The 19,053-nt window shown below is 36.8% G+C and overlaps 2 protein-coding genes across 2 annotated transcripts in view; one reads left to right on the top strand and one right to left on the bottom strand.

Moving 5' to 3' along the window:
* Positions 1-19,053, top strand: part of LOC105254444 (N-alpha-acetyltransferase 15, NatA auxiliary subunit) — a 34,881-nt gene that overhangs the window by 4,654 nt on the left and 11,174 nt on the right. The window lies entirely within an intron of this gene.
* LOC105254443 lies at positions 472-13,685 on the bottom strand. Its single transcript, XM_011263118.3, has 2 exons — positions 13,290-13,685; positions 472-3,813 (listed from the first exon to the last, which is right to left on the bottom strand). The coding sequence occupies exon 2, from the start codon at positions 3,811-3,813 to the stop codon at positions 637-639; it is 3,177 nt and encodes a 1,058-aa protein (XP_011261420.1). The 5' UTR covers positions 13,290-13,685; the 3' UTR covers positions 472-636.

The raw sequence follows: 19,053 nt of genomic DNA on the forward strand, positions 1-19,053 counted from the left end.
TTTCGGGATTATATATATTAATCCATAAAAAATTCTTTAAGATTCTCAATTTTTTTTTGCATCGAATAGAGAGAAATTCGCGTCAATATTTTTTATTTTATATATCTATTTTATTTATTTTTATTCTATTTTATTTATTTTTATTTGAGAACAAAAAAATTCGGAAAAAAAAATTCGCAAAACAGCGCTATTATCTGTATATATATATATATATATATATATATATATATATATATATATATATATATATATATATATATATAATAGCGCCATTATTATAAAGTGCATGCATTAGACGATTGACTAATATAGATATATGTACATGTAATATTTCACCTCTATTTCATCATTAATCACAGACAGTGTGAAAATACGCGAAGATGCGCATAACACAATTAGCATACGCAAATGCGATCACATACCTATATTGTTCTAGGGCGGGAGAATCGGGTTACAATAATAAATTAAGCATTTTTCGTAAAACAGCGTAACTATAATTATCTAACTTAGTCACAATTCGTATTTACAGATATAATAAATATGTTAATACACGTGCGATGATAACATCGCATTGGACATCCGCGAGATTATGGCATCAATGCGATTGCCGTTGAAAACGCACGAAGAAATGCGCACTCAGACGTTAGCTTGGCGCCGTCTTCGTTTCAATAATCTCCGTCCTCTTGGCTTTGGATATACGTATCCATTGTTTTGATCTTGCCGTTGCGTGATCGCCCGCGGTGTCAGGAAGTAAAAGTGACCAACATCGCCGGGTAATCGGTACGCGAAGTACGTGTTCGGATCGTCCGAATGATTGTCCTGCAGCGAAACAGGATCGATGAATTCAGCATCGGGATTTATAGGCGGGCGTGGATTCCTATAGTTGACCTCTATGTCGTCCAGCAACGACACGGGCTCCTGAATGTCTTCTAACTCCTCCCGGGACTCGGAGAGAGGCACAAAATTGTTGGTATTTCCATTGGTCGGCTGTATTGTATTTTGCACTCTGTAACGAGAGGTCGGTCCGTGCTGTTGCCCTCCTTGATTTTGCAATCGGTAGTTATCCGTTTGCAATTCGTAGTTCGCTAACGGCGACGACTGTTTCGGTTGATGTTTAGGCTCGATTATCTCAATAAACTCACTGTCCGAATTTATCGGTGGCAAGGGCCTTCGATAATTCACGAGGATATCGTCTTTGAGAGAGTAAGGTCGCTGCGACTGATCTCCATAGTGAACTTTGACATTGGGCGCTTTATAAGTCACTGGTCGATCAGTCTTATAAACGTTTGACACATAAGCGTTGTGGCCTGGTTTCTCCGTGATACTGCTCGACTTTCCATAGATCGGAGTCGTATTCGGTACTTCGGCCGATAATTTCTTGCCAAAGATCGTAAAATATTCTTTCGTAACATCATCCAACAATTTCTCGTCCTGCGACGTAAAATACGCGTGTTGCGGATTGGACGTCGTGTCTACGATCGGATAAGCGGTACTCGTAGAATAGACTGGATGTTGTATTTTATATGGTATGCGTTTCTGCTGTGGTCGTGATGGCAAATCAATATTTTCGTAATCATACTCTTGATTCGACTTGATGTTCTGATACTTGTTGTATGCGTTCTGTTCTTCTCTACTATGGTACGGTGCTCTCTGATTGCCACCGCGTTTCGAATAATCCGCCACTTGGAAACTATATTGATAGATGGGCTTAGACTTCATGCTTTGACGATAATACGTTTGAGGCTTCGGAGTCGTGTAGTACGTTTGCAGCGGACGTGCAGATACGGGTTGATAATATACAGGCGCTTCGTCGGCTAACATATGTTGGCTCTGATCCCGCGGCGAGTTGGCATCGAATTTCGAAGACGTGACTTCTGAACTGTCAGTATATTGGAACGTGTGCGAATTCTTCACGATGTTACCGATGAGTTTCGTTTTGTAATCTTTCGGGGTCTCGTCCGCCGTGATCGCCTCAACGGTGTAATAATGCTTCTTTTGCTCAGTCTGTCGAGGTCGTGACGTCTCCGTGTCATAGTATGGCGATTTTATAGTAGTAGTCTCGTAATAAATAGGCGATGATCTTGCAGAATTTTCGTCAGATTCCTCGTAGAAATAATAGGACGCATGATTACGAGATCGACCGGGTTGACTAGTAGTGATAATGCTCTTTATAGAAGCCGGAGTCACTTCCACTGGTCGATCCAATTTTAGTGACGACTGCGTGGTCGAAGGATAATACGCGAGAACCGGCACTGTCTTGCTGGTTACTAAAGTGGACCAATCTTTCTGCTGGGTCGTCGCTTCAGATACTTGATTTCCGTTTACAGAATTGATGGTGTATATCTCGGTGTTTTCGAGAGTGTGCGGCTTCCCAGCTCCTGTTGTAACTTTTGCATTAGATGTGGTTTTTTGTTTAGGTGTAAAAGTGTCCGATACATTCCTATTCTTTACACGACCGAAAGACACCTTTGTGGTTATCGATGAAGAAGAAGTTGTCTTGGTTATCGAGGTTGGTAATATGGACGAAGCTTTATATTGTTTAGTTGTGAACTTTCTCGGTGGCAAATAGGTTGGTCTCGGCGAAGTTGTGGTCGTCGGCCGCTTCGTGTACTTCTTCGTAGTCGTCTTCTTGTCATCTAGAGCGGAAAAGAAGTCAGGTGGTGGCGGCAATATAATGCCGGGTACTAGCGGTCCTGGCGGTACAGCTGTCGTATTATCTTGTGGATAATAGAAGCTATATGGCGGCGGATAATAAATGGACTGATCTTCCTCGTCGTAATCCGACTGATTACCTGGCGGTGCCACAAAGACCGCTCCAGGCGGTAGAGTGTGATAGTACGGCGGTTCAGGTTCCTCGGATTTTATTCCCTGGTCATTTTTACCTCTAATCGACTTCTCCTCAATGGAGAAGTTTTGCGGGGGCCCGAAATCCGGGGTGAATATTGTTCCATTCGCAGTGATAGCAAAGAACGGGCCTTCTCCCGGTAATAATCCCTTCGTGTAGAGAGGATCGGTGCTGTAATCGAGGGTGCCGTTGCTAATCTCCTCCGCGGTGCCGTTCGGCCTGATGATCTGTACTGGTTCTCCATCCGCGAGTTGTACCGGAAAGGGCGGCGGTACCTTGGGCCGCGTTGGTATTTTGACCTGCCGTTTGGGCGCCTTGTAATCATCGATAGGCGGCCACTTCGACTGCGTGCTATCACCGTTTTGTTGACCGTCTTGTTCATGTTCAGGAAATTTCCCGCCTCTCAACACTAGCACGTGATTCTCAGCCAGCCAGATCTCCTCTTCGTCGAGACCACCTAGGTTGTCGATCGTATCTTTCGGCACTTCAGGATTGCCGAGGTAGCTAATGATGCCGGGCCGTTTCGGCCGATTGCTGTAAATCTCGTTCTGTATGAGGCCGTACTTGCCCTCCTTGACCTGTTGGGAGAGCGTTTTTTTCTCGTCCTCGTCATCGCCGCTGTTGCCGCGAGTGTTTTTCCCCTCCTTGCCGTTGCCGGCCGCCGACATGAGAATTCCATCGTCCCATAGTGATTCGCCGCCGTCACCGTGTTTCGTATCGGTTCTTAGATGACCCCCAATCAGACGGTGAGACACTTTCCTTCCGGGTTCCGCGGTAATCTCGTTCGTCGTGCTGCTCGATAATCTCGTACTCCGATCGCTTGATGCGTCTTTGACCGATCCATGACTAGATTCTTCGATACCAACATGTCTCCTCTCCCTACTTGTCGACGATTCCGTTATCGCCGCGCATGCCGCTATCAGTATTAGAGCTAGTGGCAGCCTCCGTGGAAATATCAGACGCGTCATCTGAAAATAAAACGCACTTGTATTATTCATCTCGCTTTTTTTTTACATATGTGTATTTATTTCTGGAACACGATCAGAAAATATTTTTATTCCTCGATTAGAGAATAGTTATTTCTATTCCGCGCGCGGAATAATATAACGGGAAAGTACGTAATCTTGTGTACACCTTGAAATGCATTTTATTATTCAGACTTGATGCGCTAATTAAATAACGCGCTTAATTCTTCATGCTGCGTGAAATGACTTTTGCGTTTAATAGGTCAGTAAAAAGACTCGCACACACGATGCAAGCAGTTTGTTATTCACAATGACCGGAATTGCACATAGATATAACGCGCGCTTTCCAACGTATGTCAAGGATCTAATTGCGTAACAATGCCAATTAAGTCATGAACAAAGTATATATTTATTCGCGTTCTAGCCAGATTACTACTGTCCTGCAATTTAATTTCATGGGAACACAGGAATATGATTCTCTATTATTATTTGAAATTGTGTCGCCAGAAATTTTTAAAATATTCCGACTATCTTGTTGATAGAGAATATTAAGATATATTTTAACAAATTAAACAAAATTATTAAAATATTGTGAATGATTCAAAATTTATTAGATGAATAATTTAAAATGTTAGCGAGTTACTGTCGCGAGATAAATTTCTTGCAAATCGCACGAGACTTCTTAATCTTCCGAGACTTTGTTCGTGCATTCGGAGAATTCGTTAATTCCGCCGATTGCAGTGATATGAGAATGCGATATTGTGGAGGGAGGAGGGAGGGTGCCACGCCTTTCCCTAGCGAATAGATCGGTGAACGGTCGACAAACATTCACGGGTCACCGGAGTAGATCAGCCAACTCTTGTAATGACTTGCGACTGAGTAACGAATCGGAGCATGAGCAACGTAGGTTTCAACGTAGGTATATATGTTGTATGCTCGGTTAGCCAGATGCATTAGTGGCATGTATGAGCGCATTGCCGCAACATTGCAACGTGGTCGTGCAAATTTGCGGAAGTAACGCCAGCGTGAGCAACACGATAATGCACTTCCGACAGTTTCGCGGACGTCGCACTTTGCCTATCTTGATACTTTTCTGAAAATTTCTAGTTTCCTCTGACGACTCGTTTATCCGCGACCCAAGGATGCGTCCTACGCTATTTTGATACACATCCAATCAATTACACTGTAGAATTGTTATAAATAGAAAGTTGTTATATAAACAATGTTATGTACGTAATACAATTAAAATATAAATTCGTAATAGTAGTATAAAGTATTGCGCATTAATCTTGAATTTAAATATTAATCAGTAATTGATGTAATCTTTAATTTTAATTTTCATAATTGCTATAACTTTTCAAATTTATATCTGCGATTTTGATTTTCTTATTAATTCTAATTAAATCATATTTATTTAATAAACGCGAAAATTAAATTGTACCTTTCTCCCCGCATCCGGAATGACAAACATTTACCAGGATTTCTGGTATGTCGTTGAATTGCTGTAATTGAACTGTCACATGCAATAATACGCTTCTTCCGAGAACTCGCAAGGTGGCTAGTCCATACGATAGAGACATAAAACACCTTACGTGAGTTCACTACTCGATTTCTCCCCGCAAATAACTACTTAATCTACGCGAACTATGTGACGGAACATCGGCGTTTATCCATGCAAGAAGAATGAAAACACAAAATATTCGATCACTAATGTACGTGATCAAAGTCGTTAACATATCCTTAACATTTATGAAAAGAATTTATCACGTGATTTATCATGAACATTATAACATAAATAGTATAAAATATTAGATATATAATATTTATCGACGATTTTTTACCAATATAATTTTATAATCACACTTTGTTAGAATATCAGTCTTAATTTTCAATGAATGTTCTAATCATTCAAACTCTTGGATTAGTTAAAATCTCAGAAAGTAGACGCGATTTTAAAGTTGTACAAATATATTAAAACTTTTTATTTCATTTTTATTCGTTTTGCATCACACTTTGATTGATTCTGTAATTTAATATATTCACTTTCTGGTATTTAATCGACACTATCCACATTACGAACGAATAATTAAAGTTTTATATATTTTATCAAAAATCGCGTCATGATATATTTCATGGATTTTCGATTGTTCTTAATCAGCTCGCGACACGCAATTTCGACATGCATCGTGCAGATAAGTCACGTAAAGTGATTTTCCCACGTTTGAATAAATCTTCCAATTAATGTCCTTCAATATAAAGGCGCGTATAAATTGATCGTCGATTCTACACCCTGACAAGCGACCACGTGCGTTTTTGATCGGTGGGCGATTCGACTGAAAAAACGTGTCGGACTTTGACAGAACCGCGGTATAACCGTTCGTAGCGGCATGGTACACGTGACTGATGGATTTTCATCACCCTTTCTCGGTGTACTGGACCCCTCCAAGGACGTTCGTCGGGGAAGGTGGCATTTCCAAGCAGTAGCGATACGTGTACGCGGCTCGTGTACAATGGAAAGGAGGAAGCCGTAGTCGATTCGTACGATTAACGATCATAATTAGATCGTTGCTTAGTATCTATCTAGCATTATTTCAGCGTCGCTGGTTACACTGTCTTTGCGCGGGGGAGGGCCACGTAACTTCGAAAAGTACAATAAACGCGTAATATCGCGGAATCCTTTCACTTTTGTATCGGGAATCCAACTTATTCGACTTGCTTACTTTTTAGAGCGGTACTCACGTGACAGACGGCGAAAGAATTGCGTGCATTTGCTCGGATTATCCACGCGATTGCCTAACCATCCGGTAACAAAAATTTTTTGTACCGGTAATAAGTGCGCTTTGCTCATAAATCACACCCACAATGTATATTCCGCTTCGCTGTCTAGTTTCGCTATCGGCGCAACACGCGATTCTCCTTTATAAAAGTTCGTATGAATAGGCAATTCTTGATTCATTCACCGAAATTGCGTTCTTGAATCAGTTCACCGACTTCAACGCCCAGATCTGATATTAACTTAGAGTTTTGTTGGCATATTCGAATTGTGTGAGAGAACTTTGAATAATCTTTTTGTTGCTCTGCCTCGTGTATTTCACATAACATTCCTGGCAGAGCGTGTAATGGCTTTGTAAATGAGATTTATTGCAAATGAATAGAGATCATACACGTCGTCAAAATAAAGGCGACCTGGTTTCACGAGATGAAAGTTGAATGATTTTCGAGACATGATGCAAGCCTGCTGCGATCTCTGCTGGCTGGCAGGTGCCATTATATATATTATCTTTACGAGACCTGCTTTAGTAAACGTTTGGAATCAGATTATTATAGTCGCCGTGTCGACCAGTAGAGAGAGTAGATCGTTTCGGAAAAAGTCGGAAACTAGTTAGTAGACGTAATAATTATGTTATAATTATCTTGTCACGCGATAGCTTGAAAATTCGAAAAAAGAAGAATATATATTTTTCTCGATTAGAAATTATTTCTTTATTATAAAATTTATTGTAACTTTATACATATGTAATAACTAATATATTTATTATGTTATTGTTTTATTTGTCTCTACGAAATATTAATCATTTTTGCTGAAAAATTCATATTTCATTAATTCATTGACGTACGCAAATCAAATTGTTCAAACATGGAATTTCCCCTGGCATAAATTAATATCCCGAGAATATAACGGAAGTCGGCCTTGGACGCGGACCATCGAAGCTGAGTATTCCATGATAAAACGACATTGAGCCATCGCACTAGTTCCGCGAGAGTGAAAGGTCGGGATGGCGGAACAAGATCTCTTTGCGAAAGAACTTCAAGTTGATTCATCAGATAGTTATCATTGGTTTTGTTAGGCCAATCGTACCGATTGTAACATGATTCACAGCTACAGTGTTATTTTAGCATCAAGTACCGGAAACATTTCTAGTTGTGTTACTATTAAAAGCACGATTATCTTCGTATATTTTATGATATCTGGAAAATATGATATTGATTTTTTTATTAGTCGTATAACTAATATTAATCGACGAGTATCTTGTAACATGAACTTATACACGGACATCATGTAAGAGCCGCGGATCTATCCGTTATTTAATCGAATTTACGCTTTCAGTTACTTTCCTTTTTGTTTCGCGTTGTGCTCGCTGAGCAGGATTAATTTCTCGACGCAACGTCGAGTGATTTTCGGCACGTCGTTCGCTCGCTCGCACAATGATTTTACAACCACGCATAGAAACTTTTGGGGCACGAAATCGGTCAGACACACCTTTTTGCTTACAGGAAATCAATAATTGACTTTAACATCCTGTGCGACACGCCCCTTTGGGATACTTCTTTATTTAACCATCTTCTATCAGCAATTTATAATTACTTTATTTATATCTCGAATATTTTATTCATCACTCGATAAATTATACGATAGATTATTGATAGATAAATAATTTATGTTTTTTCCTTCTAAACTCCCGCGCATTAAAGCGATAAAATCGGAGAAAGCTAAAACGAATGCGTAAAGTGCTTTGATATAAAGAAAATTATACCCATCACTTAGAGAGGCAAGGATAAGTCTGATTATCCGTGTTACCTAGACACTCAAATAGATACGCTGCACTTGATGCCATATATTAATGTGTCGCTTCAAGCTATGAGACTCGTGAATTAAATTACCATGTTGTGGATATGTCATTAATCCACTTTCTTCTCTGTATATATGTATAAATTATATTCTTAGATTATTTTATTATACCTCTAAACCGATGCAAAATATATAAATTTAACATCTTATTTGTTGTTCGCGTTGCATGAATTATTTTTAACGTATCAATGACGTGATGTCAATGTCGTATCAATTATATCAGTTTTATATTATTTTTATTAAAAATTAAGTTTTGCTTCTAATGAAAAAATATTAAGTTCATTTACGTATTATCCTAATAATATTCCATTACTTAGCAAATATAATTGTGTGATTGTTCGCACGGGGATTAACACATCGCGCGGTAAAATATTCAATCTACGAATACGCTGTGTCACGTAGCATTCACGTAGCATCGTATTTAATGATGATTATCGGCGCGTATCGTTCGTTAGAGGTGAATCCCCCGGCTCCATGGCGCAGAAGAAATCAGCGCCGTAGAAATGACAGGGAAGAAGTAACACCCGGAGTGGAATACCTTGGCATTGACCGGCTTGCTTCGCCGAGGCAGACCGCGCGCGCTTGCATAATCTGCTCGTCTCGTCTCGCTCATCCTGGAGCACCTCTCACAACGGATTACGGCATCGACCGCATCTCGCAGTAGGCGGCGAGCATCTCGCTCTTGAGATGGCTCTTACCGGTAATTGTTCGCGCAGCGGGATAATCCTAACGGCGTGTATAAATACCCGAATGCAAAACGCGCACGAACGGTATTCCTTCGGGTCGACGACTGGAATTGCGTTGCAAATGAATTCCTCTTCCGTTTATCGGCGGAAAATCTAGAGACGGAACGACGGACGCGCGATGTCTTTCTCCGTTATTACAAATTTCGAGGACTCAAAGAAGTATTATATAAGTTAATTATAACTCTTTTTCTCTGCAAAGCAATTTCATTTCTTTATTTTGGTCTTATTTATTTGGATGTGATTGTATGATCTATTCTTCAGTATGGAATTATAATCAAGGCGGGTCGGAAGTTTCCTTAAAGAAAACACTCTGAGATAAATTATTCTTTATTGCTCGTTAAAATAATTATTTATATAGTAATCTTGTATATATAGATAAAATATTATAGTGGGATGACATTTGGAGCAGATATATGATGTTGCGAATCGTATAAAGTAGTAAAATAATATATTTTGCCATTTTGGCAAATTATTTGCATTTTTTTAATGGCATTTGATCACTGCTTGTATTTTGCACGTTACCGAGAAGTATATAATTTTCATTTTTTGTTCGTCATGAAATTTGCTTGACATCGATAGTCCTTCGATATAATCTTATACGCATATAAATCTTTATAATATATTGTGCAAGAGTGGCAGAATATATAGAGTGCAATATATAGTTGATGGTGAATATGGATAATACCGGTTTACGTTCGTACCTGTCGTTCGATAAGGTTAACGGTCCAATTTCGAGCCACAAAACGATTTCCAACGATTCTTGCCTTGATACTTTCCGATAAACGTAATATTGAAAACTTTGGAATGGAAACTTGAATCGCATATCAAACGATCTTGTTAGGTTGTATTTAAAAATCTAGCATAGTATGTATCGACACATACAAATCTCATAAATATTATTGATAAAATCTCATTTTTTACCACAAGAAATTACGCGAAATAATCACAAATCGATAGATTTCTGCAAAAAATTTCATTTTCCAGCTTTCACTTTTTAAGAAAAAATTAGGTAGATCATCAATATTCTTAAGTCTATAAAAATCTGCCAAAAGTATTCTCAATTTTTAACAGTAATGTTCCCTTTGAAGAATTTTTTGTGTAATCATGATGACCTTCATGTCTTGAGGCAACAGATGACCAAACTTGATCGGAGAAAAACTCAAAGAAACAGGTCAAACCGCAAGTCCTCGAGCGCTAAAGCTCAGAGAATAGCCGCAAACCTTCGTGGCGTAATAATTCGTATAATAAATACGTCTGTGCTAATCTCATCAGTTGGTTAGTCCCGTGTGTTTTCAATTCGCCATTGGTCCGATCGTTCACCTTCAGGATAGATAAGAACTGTAAATCTTGCAACACTTTCGAATGTACTTTGCGTTGCAAAATTATTATTTGCGTTCTTTTAAAAATAAAAAAAATTGAGCATGTGAAAAATCATTTTACATCTCTCCATTTTTTAAATTAAAATGACGATCCCGAATTTATAATTGAACAGTCAAAATAAAATAAAGAAGGTCTCTAATTTTGAAAAAAATGTTTTAATCTCTGGAATTTTCATATCTGATTCCACTCGGGAAGAATATAATTAGAAGATTATAATTAGATATATTTCTCCAGTGATAGGTTCACTTTTCGATCGATCGCTTTAACATTGTTTAATTAGCACGTGCGTGTCGCGATTTTATCATGTTTGCAAAACAGTCGGGCGATGAAACATGATCATCGGAATTCGCATCGTCGTCATTCGGGATTCCTGTCGATTGTTCTCTCGTGTTAATCGGCTCGTTTCTGACGCTAATCGCACGCCGGATTTCAAATTCGAACAGGTTTATCCCACGTGGTGAATCACAGTTTGAGCATCCAGACGAATATGATCGTGTGTTGTACATCGTCTATTGCGACTCTTTTATCCGCATTCTTCTACTCGCGTTTCGCACTCGCCTTCATTTCCCACGCTTGCGTCAATCTCTTTCATTCGCTACAAGTTAGACATTACCTACAATTAAGAATGAAAGGGGAAGCTGACCTGTGCAAGGTCGCGTCCAAGGTTCCGTTTGACGATCCTGTTCGTCATTTATTTGCTCTTCTTGTCGAAGGTCCATGATCAAAATGCACTCGTGAAAAAGACACTGTGCAAGATATTTTATATTTGGGCATGTGTCTTTTAAATCCTTTTTGTCTTTGTGAAAGTAGCGCGAGGTTTATGCGCAAGCCTTTAATTTATAATAATGATTATATTATTTCTTTCTCGCTCGTGAGATGTTTATAGCGTTTTATAAAAGAAGCATTCAATGCGAATATGATTATTTGCTTTCTCCGATTGCGCTTTACAATCAATAGCTTTCATATTATTCCGTATGAAATGCTCGATTATTTGCCGCAATACGAATAATACGTTATATTTACGTCAATTTTTGCTCAAACCGTACTTATACTTTGATACTTCGTATTCTCAGCGAGGAATCGAAAAGTTACCATTAGTGATCTCGTTAAATATGCGACTTTCTCTGTATGGTTACTGTTTTTTTGTTCGATAATTTCACGATTTATACACGAATTGCATAATTTGATAAGCTACAACGCTAGAAATATTGTGCAATCAATACGATGCATTCGACCTCTAATATCTGCGATCAAATTTTCGACCTAAAGAAAAATATATTTTTTGCAGAAAAAGATTTAAATGTTCATTTTGCATCACGATTATTTTTATCTTTGCTTCGCCATTATTTACGCATTCGCGAAATTATATAACATTCTCGTAAATGCAAGATAATGCTCTGACCGGTCTTAATAATAAATTGTAAATCATTATGTGCGAAGATTATAAAAATTACTTCTACCGGTTATATTCTTTTCTTTTGTCGAAAAAAGACGTGCATTAAATGTATAATTAAATAATATCGACACATCTTGAGCCAATTTGATATCGATCTTTAAATTTCCTAAGAACATATCATTGCGATCGAAAGAAATGATTCGTTGATCCGTCTTGGATTGTATTTAACTTCGAATATTTTTTTTTAGGCAGACATGTCAAAGTGAAAGCGATCAGCTATTGACAGTACGTTATAATTATAAGCCGAGATGAAAGCAATTAAACACGCGTTATGTTATTGCCGCGGTAAAGTCACCGGAAGTTCTAACTTTCGCAAGAGCGTGCTTGACCGGATATTCTGAGAGCCTGGAGCGAAATACGCGAGTACCGCGGGAACCATCAACGGCACCTTCTATTTCGTGCCACGATATAAGCTCGATTAATGTAATTCCGCATATACAAGTACAGAAGACGGTAGAAAGTCATAAAAAAAAAAAAAAAATTTCGAGAATATTTTTTTCATAATTGTGGACATCTTTTGTATATAAAATACATATACACGACTCTTTTATATTGAATATAAAATTTTATATGAAATATAAATTATAGATACGCACACACAATATTTAAGAGTTATGCTTTTCATACACAGACATTAGAGAACCGTCCTCTCTATGGGTGACGATGGATATGCAATAATGACCGACATCCTGGCGCGCATGATGACCGTGCACGTTATAATTAATATTTCTCGGAAGACCTAAACCTTCGTATCGTTTAGATAAATGGCACAGTTACGCATATTAAGTATAAATGTGGATACATTGAATCAACTATGCATTATCGAGAATATCGTGTAGTTGGAGAACAGATCATCAATTTTGAAAATTTTTATCTATGAGATATACGTAAATATTGTTCTGCAATAACTACTTTTTCAATCCTAAATCATACAAATGAATATATTTCTAGACATCTTCCTCAATATTTTGAAAGGCAAATTTAATTTTTTTTTTAAAAGAAAAATAATGATATTATTATCTTATTATTTTTAAAAATCATCAAATTAAAAAGAAATATATATTCTCAAATCTAATTGCTTCGCTTGAAAAATAAACACGATTTTATTGTTTATTTAGAATTTTATCTCACACGTGATTAAGTAAGCTACATAAGACTAAACAATTATTATAATGATTCCTAACACTGAATCTTTCAAGTCGAATATTTTCTTATTGTATGTCAGAAAAATTTTTTTCTCGCGACAACTGCATGAATATGCACTCACGATCGTCTACAATGCCGTATATCGGCGTCCTCGGCTAGAATCTCCCTCGATGCGCTCCGAAACGATAACTGGCTGGTTTAGGCACATGTATCGACAAGTGTACGCGCGGAAGAGATCTCAATGATGAAGACTCGCTTCGGCATATATCCCTTCTCCCATAACACACTCTGCTGCTGCGAGTTGTACGTGTCGCGAGATGCATCCACTACACTTGGACGACGATGCACGATAGCTTCCTGCGCCGCGTGACCAGTGATCTTTATATCAGTGGATCCTACTGGCCCTGCGCCAGAGTGTCGTCCCACTCTCTGTGGTCCCGCGATGCGACGCAACCGACGCGATGCGACGCGACGTTTGCGACTCGACAGCCGACACCGGTGCACACCTATGCACCTCACTACTATGTTACCCACGGTCTGTTGCGTGCCTCGCCGAAGGAAGGGAACGTGCCGCGTGTGCAATGTCGCCGGTCGTGCTTACGACTGCCGGCCAAGCCATCGTCCTGTTCCGTTCGCAGACCTCGCCCTTCCTTTTTCATGTCGGATTCGCGGTCCTCCCCATGTCTCTCGCTCAGTTTCACCTGCCCGAATCAGCGGACGCGATTGCGGGAGAGATCCCTTTCGTTACCCACTCTCAGAACCGATAGTCCTCTAGATTGCGCATCACGCTCGCGATGAGCCTGATTGGAGACGATCAATTTCGCGATGCTACGCATTCCGATGATTCGAGATCATAGATTAATGGATATATCATTGACCTATACTCTCCAATAAAACGCTATCGTGTTGAATTACTCGCCAATTTTATTTCGTTCTCTATTTGTGTTTCCTTCTCGAGACATCTGATCATATAGCGTTCGCACAGAAAAATAAAATTAAATATAATAAACGTGTATATATTAGGCATCATCAGAAAAAGATATTCCTGAGGTGTATGTAGATATTTATTGCCAAACGATCGTTTAAGCTATAAATATGCATAGATAATTTATTGCTTACACATATTATGCTTGTAAAAATCAAGGTCTCAAGGTTTTTGAACAGTTCTAGACGCTTTATATTATTTTGATGATTATTCGGACAGATGCGTGGTAATTTTTACTCTTCTACGCGAGCAATACGATCGGTCTGCTCGAGACGGAAATGGAAACGGGAAAACCTACTTCTTACCGGATGACGCCGTCTGCGCAAAAAATTGCGTTACGAGCTTAGCTAAAGGAATTTGCTAGGAATTTTATCTCGCTCTCTTGTTTGAATTTTTATCTCCAATTAATTTTTTACTCTTATCAATTCTCAATAAACGAGATTTTTTTATAGAATAATAAAAAATATTTGTTTAGAATGTATAAGTAAGTGAGAAATATCACTTGTATTATGTCATAATTTATTCATTTAATGTATTTATTTAATGCACATATATGTTATAACTTTTAATTTACTATCTGTTATATATTACATAATGATTATTTGATATAAATCGTTTGATGAGATGTACATTTAAATAAAAACTTTCTCAGCTTTCACCAAGAAGTCATGGTCCATTAATAGAAAGTAATTTGTACGTACAGCCCTTTTTAATAATAATAGGTAAACGAATTTATAATTATGCGCATATTACAATTTTATGTATATTTAATTCTTTAATATTCAATACGAGTATCGTATCTAAATTTTGTCCACAAGCTGATAATGAGCATAGAAACAGGTACAACGAATTTCTGAGTAATGATGTCAGTCATAAGTAATCACCTTGTGTGAACGTGATTTGCACCGATCGCATATCAATTGTCGCTAAAAGAATATTGATATCAAGTTAATTATAAATTACATTTTTACATATTAATATCTACATTAATCATAACAACAATTGATCATAGAACATAAGATAGCAGATAGAATAAATCTCTATATTAAAGAACATTATATGATATTGATTTTTTAATGATTCGATAATTTCAATTTGTCTGCTTTATTCGATCGTTTTTTCATGCTATACAATATTTATGTACATTTATTCAAAAAATTTATTTGATTTTTTACAATACCGAAAAATAATTATTCGTTGCTTGTATACAAAAATATGATATCTCTTCTTCTGAAATTTTTGCTTGAAGAATCTTATTGGATATTTAAAGCGAAATCGAGACATTTATAGTAAAATATGAGCCTGTTTGCATATAAAGAACTAAGAAACGATACTTTGTCATTCTAGTCACACGCGACAAATATGGATATGCACGAAAGTTTGATCGGGTCATATGCTAATCATAAAAATTTCAGACTGACCAATATAAAATCGATTGATACTTGCAAAAATTGTGTAGCTAATATATTTTTGTCATACAAAATATATACATATATTTAAATATATGTATTTAAATATAAATATAAATAAATAAATAAATAAATAAATATATATATATATATATATATATATATATATATATGTATAAGAAAGAAAAGATTGTTCCTATTATATGGTTATTATGTTTTTATTTATTTCTATTGTGCTTCTTGATATAATGCCATATCTTTTAGATTGAGCAAACCAAATCAAATCGATTTGCTTTGCTCGACCGCCGACGATTATTTGCTGTCAATGCTGCATCTAATGCTTTAATTAATCCTTTCACGCGACCAAATTTGTAGAACAGATCGTTCAGCGAGACAGATCGTGTAGCGAGATCGAGCTTTTCTTGATGACCAATTATGATTCCTTCTTTTGCGGTTGTTTTACGACGTCATCATTATATTCTCGGACTATGACGGAGTCATTCAAATGTGAGTCGTCACTGTGACGTCTTTTCTGATGCATCTGTCGGTCATATCCTTCCATGATGAAAAGATATTTTTAAGATATACGTTCATTCAAACGTGCATGTTTTTTTTCCCCTACGAACGCTTTGACTCAGCGAACAAGGTCGTCCGCGAAAGATTCGTCCTGAAAAGAGTTCATCTGCACTTCGAAGAAAAATTGCCACCGTGATCATTGAAAATTCTACGTAAATGAACGACGACGCGTTTATTTCGGACCGTCTGACCGCACGTGACTCATCGAAAGAAGAAATCCGTGGCATTATCAAGGTTGACATATGTCGTCCTTCGCCTTACAAATTTTTAGGCGCCGCTTCATATATTATAAGATCTCCGGACGCAATTTCTTTGCATTCTCAGGAGAACGCAAACATATATTAATCAGAGAGATCCTATTTGGAAAAAAGATGAGAGAGTATATAAAAAAATCATCTTATTATGATCGTAATCAATCATTTATTTCTTTAATATACTTCATTTTATAATTTAATCCTGTGCTGCAAAATAATCTATATTTAGAAATATTTTAAAGAATAATTAATTATCAAATTTTTATACATAATTTTATTAACAATGCTAATTGCTTGATGCTGCTTCTATATTTGTGCTTTCATCATCTTGAATATTCTCGTTGCTGTTAAACTATATTCGATAGAACTTTCTAAAATGGGTAACGTCGATATTAAACGAGACATTTAAATCAGGGCATTGGTCAAAAGAAGTATTCTTTTATCACTCAATCGTGAGATCAAAGAGATGTTATATATCCAGTTAATTTGTTCAATACAGTTCGCTGAATATGGTTTTGAGGTTCACTAACATTTCATGGTTACATTGCTATAGGAGATTTATATGCATATAACGTAAATAACTTTATTGAAGAGTTGTTAGTCTTTATTAAAACGCATAAACGAGAGACACAAGCATAAACTTTGAAGAAGTATAGATATAATCTCCCTATTGTTCCAGTCAACCTTAATTTCGTACTTATTAACACTCGAGGGAAACAATTTCGCTGATGCGCAATCTCGTCGAATTAACTTCACCTTCTAACGTTCCATTGTATTTAATATGATTTATATCGACTTTCCGATCTTAAATTTTAGACTAGAAGCAGAATGCGCTTGGAAAGTGCAAATGGAAATCGCGAGAGAAAATCATTCGAAAGATTTTCTTTTCAAGTACTTCCTGAGAATCGGGTTGGGATATGACACTTCAAGATCATAGTGAAATCGTGACTTTCAATGTCTTCACTTCCCACACCGTCGCGTTTTGACGCGATCATAATTCCTAATAGGTTAATACGCTATTAATTTAATTATAATATTTAACTTGATCCATAGCAAAATGTGAGCTGTATTATATACATATCCGTACATATTCGATTTGTATCAATTCTGCATGGTTATACGAAATGCATTGCATACAAATATAACGAATACGTAATCGTTATGCAACTAAACGTTATACAACTAAAATTATATAGCATAATAGCATAACGTTTGACACACACACACACGATTTTTCTATTTTCTGTGTTTTTTTTCGCTTTTTACTGTATACCAGATTGTATATAATTAAGTTATGAAAAAAATGCATACTTTACCCCCTTTTTATTATTAAAATAATTATAATCTTGATATTTATTAAAAATTATTAAATTATTAAATCATAATTTGCAAATGACTCTTTTCCTTTCAAACTTGGAAAGATATTATTGCTTGTTGTAAATCTATGCACTTTACTCGTTTCGGACGGTATAACACTATACGTTGTATGCTTTCAAACAAGCAATCTGTATTTTTTTGCCGGACATGTATGGCCTATTGTTCGTCATCACGGGCGTCATGCGCCTTTATTTTCCCGCGATTTTACAAGAAAGTGAGAAGGCGTTTTCTCGCGCTTTTTAATGAGCTCTGCTGGGAAGTGGGTCGAATTAACTTCAAGATCACGGCGAAAAGGTTGCTCCTTGTAATCGTGTGCCGTATGTCTAATGTAAGGTCTTCAATCGAAGCTTTACATCTCTGCGTTATTTATTTGAGACGTCGAAATATAAAATGAGCATGCACTCTCTTCACGTTCGTTTTTATTCATAAAGACTTCATGCAAGAAACGAGATCAGCGAGTTTTCACATTTATCTAGCGCTGCAATTAACGCTACATGCTGCTCTGGTTTATCTGTTTCATATAAAAATCGCGTTCAAGAGATACTATTTATGTTCGATGCTAAAGTAGATGTTGCGATAAGGCTAACATTTCAAGTACATTATTATCGAGAGAATTTTTTATGAGAACTATGCTATCTTTAAATTTCTAATAATTATTTACTACATAAACAAGTGGCATCTAATTAAATGATTTTTTGATTTCTGACTTTCTAATGGAACGATTTGAGAATTAGCGACTATGAAAACTATGAAAAGTATGTCGTTTAAATTTTCTAACAAGTAGCTAAATCTTGAATTATTACGACACTGCAACGACACTAGTTAAATCGCAGTTAATCGATTTCAGTAATAATCTTACGATTCGTTAGTTAGCAATTGTAAAACTAATTGACCTGTTTAGTCACATGAAAATATAGTTATTGTTTTATTACTGTCTCGATTAGGATAGAAGGTTGCCATTTGCGGTATCAATTTATTAAAATATAATGTTCGCTCATCATTGTTCATTCTTGCGGTGAAGTCACACGTGCCTTTTATGCATTTCTCGAACGATTAGTATTCGCGCAATTATGCGAAATGTGTTTAGAAGAATTCTCGGTAATTGTAATAAGATTAAAGGATGGTGCAATATCGGTTTCAACAATTTACTGTGACGTGTGTTTCTATATAGTCTATACAATTTACTATAACGTGTATTTCTATGTAATCGTAATACATGTAGTGGAATATCTATTTAGAATATTATACATAAGCAATAATTATGCAATAATTATGGACAAAATG

This window comes from Camponotus floridanus, unplaced genomic scaffold, assembly GCF_003227725.1.
Source record: "Camponotus floridanus strain SB8 unplaced genomic scaffold, Cflo_v7.5 scaffold46, whole genome shotgun sequence".
NCBI classification, from domain to species: Eukaryota; Metazoa; Arthropoda; class Insecta; order Hymenoptera; family Formicidae; genus Camponotus; species Camponotus floridanus.

Excerpts from the sequence above, each read along its gene's own strand:
- LOC105254443 (XM_011263118.3), bottom strand. The coding sequence starts at position 3,813 with ATGACGCGTCTGATATTTCCACGGAGGCTGCCACTAGCTCTAATACTG.